The sequence below is a fragment of the Rhagoletis zephyria genome, unplaced genomic scaffold (assembly GCF_001687245.7).
Source record: "Rhagoletis zephyria isolate East Lansing unplaced genomic scaffold, Rhagoletis_zephyria_1.1 Rzeph_scaffold_00088, whole genome shotgun sequence".
In the NCBI taxonomy this organism is placed as follows: domain Eukaryota; kingdom Metazoa; phylum Arthropoda; class Insecta; order Diptera; family Tephritidae; genus Rhagoletis; species Rhagoletis zephyria.
Window position 1 is genome coordinate 190,613 of NW_016157172.1, and position 10,532 is coordinate 201,144.

A 10,532-nucleotide genomic window follows, 5' to 3' on the forward strand; every position below is an offset into this window, starting at 1 on the left:
ACATAAGCATTGGATGTTTACATCAGTCTCATAGTAGTCTTATTTTAATTTTGAGTCATTTTGCAGTTTTTATACGGCTAACTAGCATTAAAATTACGTAATTCACGTAGATATATCAATATTACGTTCCACATTTCGTTTAAAATGCCAGATTTCCTGCAAATACATTAGAATTTACGAAAGGAATTTCACTACTAATTGCCTACTTTGCGTACTTTTCTACTACCATTTTCGAAACAAGGGATTGCATTCTTGCCCTTTCTCTGTCCTCCGTAAATGCAACCTTTTGTAAGGGAGTGTCAAACCGCAGCTGTCAATAATAAATAAGGTTAGATACCTTGTATTATTGAATCATGGGAGGATGCTTGGAGCAGAAGGAAGTCATTGTGATGCAATGCTGTCAATATAATAATAAAGATACATTTCGAGAACGGCTTTACCGTGCCCTATGTACACAAAATGCAGCGATTCGTCACAGCGCTACACTGCATCATCTACGCATCTCGCATCTTAACGGCTGTCGAAATTTAACACACGGCACTTCATTTTATTAGTTTTTACGCAGTCTTCAACTCAAAAATCACTCAGAAATTGCAAATGAGTACCATTTAAACTGATTTTTCACTTATAATTAAAATTCTTTGTCGCTGATTTGTAAACAAAGGTTTATTAACAAGGTACCACAACTGTCAAAATCGGCAAAACCAAAGTAGCGGTACCACTGACGGCGCCACCTTTGTTCGCTGCACCGTGGCTATTGTCATGACAGTATTGTCCGGTGTTTAACCCTAATTTACAAAGGCAGTGATGCGCCTCTTCATTGAAATCAGTGATGTGACTTTAAGGTTGGAAACAGAGTGGATGCGAAGCCGAAGACGAAAAACAGTGCAGTAGTAAACATATGAAAGTGATCACAGTGCAAGCAAAGACGGAGACGAAGATGAAGATGTTGCGCAAGCGGTCAGCTTGAAACAGTGCGGTACTGTTTTCAAAGACGAATCGTTCATCAGTTAAATATGCTTCATATGCATATACAAATAAACATATTGCACAAAAGCTTATACTTTTATTTCACACCAAAGCTACACTGTTTCCATGTAAATTTGCAAAGAAGCAACACGGTGCCACTGCTAAGGGAGCGGTGCGAGAGAGACAACTGTCAGTTTATCGAACCTTGTATTATTGCATCATGGCATCCTCCTTTAGAAAGTTAACTAATCAATCCCGCTGAGATGCTGCCGCAGTTTGCTGCATCAGCCTTAATTGCAAAGCAATAGAGTGCACCAAAACGTTCACTATTCTCTAATAGATTATATGAAAATGCAATATTTTCGCATATAGCAAAATTAAAACATGTTTTTCACTGTAAAGTGAATGTTGTGGCAGTTTCTACTCGTTCTTCTTTTCGCTCTATTCTTTGTTTACTTGTGATGTGTTTGACATAATTGTCTTGACAATATTGTCCGGTGTAAATCCTAGGTTAGTGAAAAAGTGTGCATGTGCACGGCGAATTCATATTACAACAAACACTTCCTTTTGACATAATTGTCTTGACAATATTGTCCGGTGTAAACGCTAAGTAAAGTCGCAAAATTAACCCTTTCGGTACATCTTTTTAGATTCGGGCTTTAAAAATCCAATTTTTTTTATTAAATGATCCTTAATACATAATATAATAACATTCAATTTAATTTTTTTCCAAAATGCGATTCTAAAGTGTTTTTTGGAATGATGCCATATGGCATCAGTTGTACTAACTGGTGTAAAAAATATGCAAAGAATTTTTAATATGGTATTTTATTTTATTCAAATCAAATTAAATAATACCACAAAAATTTTATAAAATAAGTTGGATGATGCATAGATTTAATAATTCATTTAAAAAATTTACCAGTTGCAATTTCCCAGTACAAATATATCGTTATTTGCTGGTGCGGATTTCAGCTCCTTCAAATATTATTGATGCCATATGGCATCATACACATTTAAAAATATACTACGCATTTATTAGCACTTTTTTAAATTAAATTACAAGTTCAAGCAATATTTGACACTATTTTGGAGACTATAGCATATTTATTTGTTTTTAATTTATTGGGTTATTTGGTAAAATATAGTATTTTAATGTAGACCTTTCTAAGCAGAAGAAAATCGATATTATAGTAAAGTTTAAAAATTGAAATTTTTCATCTACTAAGGATAAAAATAACAATACCTCATTAAAATATAGTTTATAAAACTTCCCATTACAGCGTTGCATATAAAAATATAATTTCAGATAAGCTCAATTAAATCTGTGAGTATTCAAAAAAGCATGACGCCATATGACATCAAAATAGCGAAAGGGTTAAAAGTGATTCTGTTACGGCGTGTCTCCAGAGGCAAAACTTTTTGCCTACCAACCATCATTTTTATTGCCTTTTTATTTTATCAGAGGAAATATTTGTGCGTGGGCATTTTTTATCTTGATAAAAGCATTTGTAAGATGACTTTTTTTTCCCGATTTAATCACTTAAAATATTTAAAAAATATATGCTCTTTCACACCCAAATACATAATAACAAATATTTTAACAGAAAACAGCTAAATTTTCACATTTATATTAAAATACCAATAATGTTGCCGCCGTCGTGAATTCTTCTTTCAAGACGATAGGCAACTTTTCGTTCAATTTCAACAGCTTATAGATCATAGCTTTTGATAAATTAGTTTTTGTTTGCTACTTTGGACTGAGTAGGCAATTGAGAAGTAAAGTCCTTTCTCGTCGTACAAAGATCACACTCTATAGCAGCAGTATGAGCTATATGAGCAGTATGAGCTTTACAACGATATAGACTTAGAGCGTGTTGTTCGAATGGACAGAAACTCTCCTGCTCCGAAAGTATTGAACGCGGGCCGCGATGCTGGTAACAGAGTGAGAGGAAGGCGTCCTCTGCGTTGGAGAGATCAGGTGAAGAAGGACTTGGCTTCACTTGGCATTTGCAATTGGCGTCAGTTAGCACAGAAGAGAAATGACTGGCGTGCTGTTTTGGACTCGGCCAAAATCGCTTAGGCGGTTACAGCGCCAATAAAGAAGAAGAAGAAGTATGTAATTGTTTGAGCTTCCCTCATATTACATTAATACAGGGCCCGAATCAGGGCATCCGTGATTGAATTAAATTTTATATGAAATTTCTTTTGGGCATTCGATAGGAGTGAGCTTTTTCGATTCAAATTGAATAAATAAAAAAAAAAAACAGTTGTTTGGCCCTGTCAAAATAAGTTGTAATTTTATTTCATTCGATTCGAATCGAGTTTCATTCGTTAACGGATGCCGTGATTCGGGCCCAGTTTTATGTATAGGGTTTTGGTTGAATATTTTATTTACGCGAAATACATTTTTGTTGTTTTATATAAAAATACAATTTGTCCCAAGGCGAATTCATATTAAGGGATAGCTGGAGCAGTGATGCCACATGTTTTTTTTTCGAAAATCCCTACCATAACCTTAAAAATCCCTGTTTTTCCTTACGCCCAAACGAAAAATTCCCTACAAAAAAGTTTTTTCTATTAGCGGTCGCCCCTCGGCAGGCAATGGCAAACCTCCGACTTTATTTCTGCCACGAAAAACAGCTTCTAATAAAAATGCAATGGCCATTCAGAGTCGGCGTAAAACTGTAGGTCTTTTCCTTTGTGGGACAACATCAAGGCGCACACCACAAATCGGAGGAAAAGCTCGGCCAAAAACTAACATATGTGTAAGCGTCAATCTATTATTATTATTATTATTATTAATATACACTATCAACCACCATGAATTTAAAAACTGAACATTTGTACGAGAAGCAGTCAACACATTCGCCTTGCAAAAACGACCGAATCGTGCATATATTTATTCACATTTCAAAAATTCCTTACATTTTAAGCTATATAAAAAATCTGCCCTTTTTCTCTACGCACGCGTTTGTACAGCCAAAAATCCCAACATGTAGGGAATCATCCCTGCAAAACCCAAAAATACACTAAAAAAATTTACGCACAATGTCCGTAAAATCACAGAATCACTTTAACATTAAGAACGACCGAGTCGAAAATCCATCTGCTCTGGTAACACAATCTTTTATGAATTCGCAATGCTTTATCTTAATGAGTAAAAACCATCTGATATTGTTTCTTTTAAAAAATCTACCAACTTCTACCTTTTTTACCTCGCTTTTATTAGCTCGGGATGTAACTATATAATATTAATGCGCCTAAAAGATGCAGCGATTTCCATTCTCAAGTTGCATACCTGATGACAGTACGAATGGGAATTGCTTTAAATTTCCATTCTTAAGCCCTGTACGCAGCTCTCAAGAAAACGGACAAGAAAAAATTGCTATTATTTCGTGTGTTTTATTCCAAGGAATTTTGACATTTTTGATACTTCACAGCCTGTTGCCTCACTCTTTCCTCAAGAAATAATGGAACGGGCATATATATCTGTTGCAAACCTGGATTGCCTTGTGCTCTTTTTTCACAAAAAACTTTAGAAAACCGTAGTAGAAAGCGTAGCAAATTCCTTAAGAACTGCGTACTGCCTTAAGGAAATTTGACTCAAGAAAATTTTTTAGCCATTTCTTGTACGTAATTTTATATGTAGTTTATGCTTTTCTTGAGAGCTGCATACAGGCCTTTAAAGTAACCTGATGACAGTACGAATCAGGGATGAAAAAGCAGGTATAATTGTACCTTTTTCCGACGTTTGCTAACCTCAAGGTACATTAGGTACAATCACTAGATTTTAGGTACAATCATCTTTTGATCAGATGAATTTTTATTCTTATTATTTTTTCTCTTCCTTTACTGTGATAATATATTTACTTGTCGGCATGGGCAAAAGTGGTAAAAAGGAAGAAATTAACAAAATCATATTATGTATTCTCTTAAACATTTTACATTGCATTTAGAACTTGCCACTACGATAAATTAGCACTTTACTTAGCTATTCTAAAACTCGTAATTCTTGTTATATTTTTTATATTCAAAATTGGAATTAATTTCTTGCATAAAACCGATGTACTCCCCTCTCGAATGACGGTGTGAAATATACAAAAGCTCTACCTTTGCAATTGTGGGAATGCATTTTTAAATCTACTGAAACCATAAAAGCTAAAGCATTTTTAACTTTCCTATTAACTTTATTCGCCCATACAGTCCTGGGCAGAGAGCAGCTTTGAGTATGATCGAGCCTTTTTGATCACCTTCACTAAAACTATGTTCACATATCAATATTATCTCAATCAATGCTCGTTTTTTAATCACCCCGTTTACACAGGCAAATCTCAGATTATTAGCCGTCAAATTTGTTGTGCTCACATCTCAAGCAAAAGTTATGTTTCTTCTCTGTGCCACCGTGATCACGTTTTTCTGCTATAATAAGCAATATAAATATATTTTAACATAACATTTTATTAAAAATACCTTCACAAACCTCTTTTACTTGCTGGCGTACATTTTTGTTTACTTTTACATTTGGCATTTCTCCTCTTTTTCGCAAAAACAATCGATAAAACTAGGATGGACACCGAAAAGTTATCGGTTAAATCTGAGATTATTTTATAATTACAGATTAATAAGGGACGAATTTTATATGGCTAATCTCTTGTTATACAGGCATGTTCTGTAAACCGTTTTCGATCAACATTTTATGATTTTCCGTTTTTAAATCGTATGACACGTTCTGTAAATCGTTCCGTTTTTGTTTTTTTCGAACATTGCCAAATCGATTTGTCACCCTGTTCTGGAAAAGAAATCGGTAAAATTTTACTGTTTTGTATTCGGCAACGAGCGGTTTGAAATTTTAAAATATTTTGTATCAATAATACGCATAACAATGTAAGTATTATCTTGAAATATATCATCTTATTTGTAAATAAATGTTAAATATCAAAAATATTCAGGGGGAAACACAAGAACTCCAAACAAGAACTAACTTTTGTTCAGTTCATGGAAAGTCATCAAGATTTGGCCAAAAATTTTGTAAAAGGCGATCGAGTGAATGCCGAAGAGAAGTGGAAAGAGCTAGCCATGTNAGAAGGTCCACCACAGAAAGATTTAAATGGTTGGAAAAAAGTAAAGTTTTAATTTCCCAGTTCATGTAATTTAAATAGCTTTATTGTTTTGCAGATATGGTCTGGACTGGAAAGCGAACATTAAGAAAAAGGTAACACATAATAATATGGACTCGAGGGCAACAGGAGGAGGGCCTTTTAATAAATATATATTAACCCAAAATTAGGAGAGTGTGGCTCGAATTTGTGGCATATTTGCGGCAGTGGAGGGCATAGCACAAGCTAGGACATTCGGGACACAAGATGAAGCTGAAAGTGTGATCGTTGGTGAGTCCGATGAAGATGAACGTCCGCAGACAAGCCACGATGCCGTCAGTGCGCAGCCACGGAAAAGAGCAAGAACCGTGGATAATGAAGATTGTCTCCGTTCGTGTATGACAACATAAAATGAAACAATGAAAACAATTGCAATAACGCTGGGAGAAATATGCGAGAACCAAAAAAACAATGAAAACAATTATGATTTTGAACGCCTTTGTAAAGCGGTGGAAACCCAAAACCAACTTCTAGCGGAACAGAATAGTTTAATGCGACGTGACATAGAAGAAAAAAAGAAACATCATATCAAGATGGAACAGTTGGTACAAGAAAAAGTCAAAGTAAAATGAGGATGCTCGAGTTAGAATCATCAATGAGGTGATTTAATATATAGATATTTACACTGGGTTTTTGTTAATTTATTTTTTTATAAGTGAATAAAGTTTACGTTCTGTTCTATAATATTAAATTATTGGCAATTGAGTCTCTTAAATTTCGGCCAACATTATTCAAATTTGTATTTTCTTCGAGTTCAGTATTTTCTTCAAAAATTTCTTCAGGTTGGGTTGTGCTTTCTGTTTCTAAAAAGTCTTCTATTTGATAATGCCTACAAATGTTATGTAATGCACAGCAAATATTTATAATCTTAACTACTTTTTGTGGGGCATATGGTAATGCGGTTTTTAGACATCTGATCCTGCTTTTAAGAACTCCTATTACTCTCTCTATGATACTACGAGCTTTGGCATGTTGGAGATTAAACCTATGTTGTGGTGATCGCGGATTAGGATCTCTATACGGTGTCAATAAAAAGGCTTCTATTCCGAATCCGGAATCACCAAGTAACCAGGATCCGCGGTCACCAGCTTCATATTTTGAAAAATAATGTTGCTTTGCATTACTCATATTAAAAACAAAAGCATCATGGCTTGATCCAGGTCGGCTTGCATCTTCTGCTTGTATAACCATATCGGAATCACAAATCTGTAAATTCCAAAAAATTTTAACTTAAAAACGTGCTTATGCTGTTCAATTTCATACTTACAATTATTGCATTTATGCTAAAGTAACCTTTTCTGTTATAAAAAAGATGCTCATTCTCCAAAGGTTTTACTAAAGCTACGTGAGTTCCATCAATACAGCCAATTACACCTGGGATTCCAAATTTTTCCACAAAATGTAGTTTGCATTTCCTCAAATCCTCCGCCGATCTGTCCAACTTAATCCACTTAGGACACAGCACAGTTTCCAAAGCATTGATAATTTCTGACAATATTTTAGATACTGTGTTTCTACCCAAAGCAATGTCAGTATCCTTGCCGACAGAACGTTGGAATGAGCCTTCTGCGAGGAATCGAAGGCATGCTGCTAGCTTGATAAGTAACGCTATAGATGTTTCCTTGACAAATGGAGTTATCTCGTTCAATACTTCTAAAAAAGCACTCTTACTCAAACGATAGTTCGCACTAAATCTAAAAGCAGTTAAACTTTAACAGGCAAGCTCCTCGAACGTTTGTTCAAAACTTACATTGAATCTGGCGTACTTAGGGGGTTAGATTCATCTCTTAACCGTCGTCGATTAACCCTCATTTGATAACGTTGCTCCCTTTCATTCAATACGTAAGCTGCCATAAAAAACATTTTATTTTTAAAGAAAATTCGTTTAAATTAAATTTTTCTAACAACCACCTCTTTTGTCATGGGGTGTGTTCAGTTGACATAAAGCCGTCAGCTGTTTCGAAGTTACATTCGAATTTCAAAGAAATCGAACGAATTACAGAACACCTAAAATAAAATCGTTCGAATTGTCATTTCGGTTCCGAATTCAAATCGTACGAATTTCAGAACATGCCTGTATAGTTTTTGTAAGTTTTATCTTAATTTCTTAAAAACATGTAGATTTATTGAAAAATCATAAATGAACGTGAGGTACTACATTTAATAACCCTTAATTTGATATATCGTCTTGTTTATAACAATTAACGCATTCCATAGATATTACAAGCCAAAGTTTCATTTTCAAAATTCATACATTTTGATTCAATTGCGCGGGCTACGCTAAAGATAGGTTTTAAATTAATCTTTCGTGGCAATAACAATTGGCTTAGACCTAAGACATCATAATATTACTATTACAAATGGTCAAATGCCTTTTATTTTCCCCCATTCAAAATCTAATGTAATCCTAATGTATTTGCCTACTAAGGTTTCCATTTTTATTGCCTCAGAAGTACACATATCTTTGTCATAAAAAATATCTTATTTATAATATTTGCAATCACGGTGGAGAGAATACAGAAGGTGGGCCGATGGCAATACTGCTAATCGGCTCTCAGTGAATTTGAAAGAATCAGCTGTTTTGCTGACGTCGCAGTCGAGATGACAGCAGAAGTGATGTGCTGAGTCTATACTTTTAAGTATCCAATACTCTCGATACTCGGTACCGAAACATTTAGGTTTCGAATAAAAGCGCACATAGGCCAAAAATATGGAAAAAACGGTTCAGGGGAGACTCGCCTATCAAAACCCCAATGTAGGAACAAATAGATCTTTTAATACGGATTCAAATGAAAGATGTATATATGTCGGTTCGAGGCCATAATACAGAGAAACTCTTACTTGTTTGAAGCATTTTTGTTCCAGCAGAATAGGACGATATCATTTTTGTAGGCAGATTCTGTAACCAGTTAGCGACAGATTCTGTAAACAGTTAGCGACAATTTTCGAATCGGTATCGGTTTTGTTAACGTATGATATGAAATATTTTTACGTCGACATGTGCGATATCGATCCGAAACTTGTCGCTAACTGGTTACAGAATCCCCAATCACTCCCCTCACCCTGAAAGGCTTCTTCATCCGTCAAAGTATTTTTCTTGTACCTTGGATCGACTAGGGGTAAAACTGATAAAATAACATTTCTCTGTTGCGATAAGTTCAAGTGTTTTAGCCGATATCATATAAGTTAACAATGAAAGTTTTTTCTAAACTTGAAATGCATATAATGGCGAAGGTTTAATGTAAAGAATCAGTATTGGGTACCGAAACCTTTTTTAAGTATTGGGTACCGACAATTCAGCACATCACTAGACAACAGTTCTATTTGCCGCTTTCAGTTGTAAACTCTACGGTGACATCACGCCAAAATTACTCTCACGAATTCTGCTGCAATCGGCGCAATCTTGTACACGGTTGCCACACGACAAAAAATTTTCTGACCAGAATTTACAAAAAAAGTTACCTAAAAGTTGCCTAGTAAAAAACAACGTTTTATTATATAATAAACTGTTAAAACAAACCTCGTTTATTTGTCATAAATAAAACATGGGTACAATAAATGGTTCTATTAAAAGGAAAATATGCAAATTCATTTTACATATGAGGCCATGAAGGCCGGAGGAGCCTATTTATAAAAAAATTTTTAGTAATATGAGAAATAAGGATCTATAAAAAATAAATGCTGTCTTTTACTAAAGAATTCATTGCACCTACGTGATGCTATATATTATAGTAAATGAAAACCAAAAGGGCGTGTCTCGGGCTGTTACTGTTTCGATTCTGGTAATTCATTTTAAGGTGCACCTCAACTTTTTTTTAAATGTTACTTAAGCTACTCTGGCGCTCAAGGCCTCATATAATAACTAGATATATTTACATACGTATATATGTAAATACATTTTTATTCAATCTCTGTATACTTACGTGTATAAAGCAGAATATGAAAAAAATTGTGAAACAAATAACAACACATAAATATTTTTGCAACGCACGCGTTTAAAAATATACTTTTAATAAAAACGCGCTTTAAGCTATTGTCTTTTGAACGGGATCTTAGCCTCAGAATAAGAAAATTATTTAAAAACAAGTAAGAGCAGCGCTGTCTTCGGCTATGCCGAAGGCTTCATACCTTTCATGAACATCTGCAAATTTTACTTTGACAGATTACTGCTTTTGAATACATCTGCATACATCGATAGAGGAGTTACATACTTATATAAAAAATCGCATCTAAACAATCAGAGGTATGGAACGTCTGTCTGTCTGTTTGTATGCAATCTAGTCTCTCAGTTTTCGAGATATCCGTATCAAATTTGGCAGGTGGGTGTATTTTTATAATGTATTAATCATTTGTCGGAACCGGAAGAATCGGACCACTATAACATATAGCTCCCATACAACTGAT

General features: G+C 34.6%; 1 protein-coding gene across 1 annotated transcript; it reads right to left on the bottom strand.

Moving 5' to 3' along the window:
- Positions 1-6,806: 6,806 nt before the first annotated feature.
- On the bottom strand, positions 6,807-7,940 carry LOC108374339 (putative nuclease HARBI1). Its single transcript, XM_017630331.1, has 4 exons — positions 7,879-7,940; positions 7,396-7,822; positions 7,114-7,334; positions 6,807-6,957 (listed from the first exon to the last, which is right to left on the bottom strand). Exons 1-4 carry the CDS (start codon positions 7,938-7,940, stop codon positions 6,807-6,809), a joined length of 861 nt encoding a protein of 286 aa, XP_017485820.1.
- Positions 7,941-10,532: the final 2,592 nt, after the last annotated feature.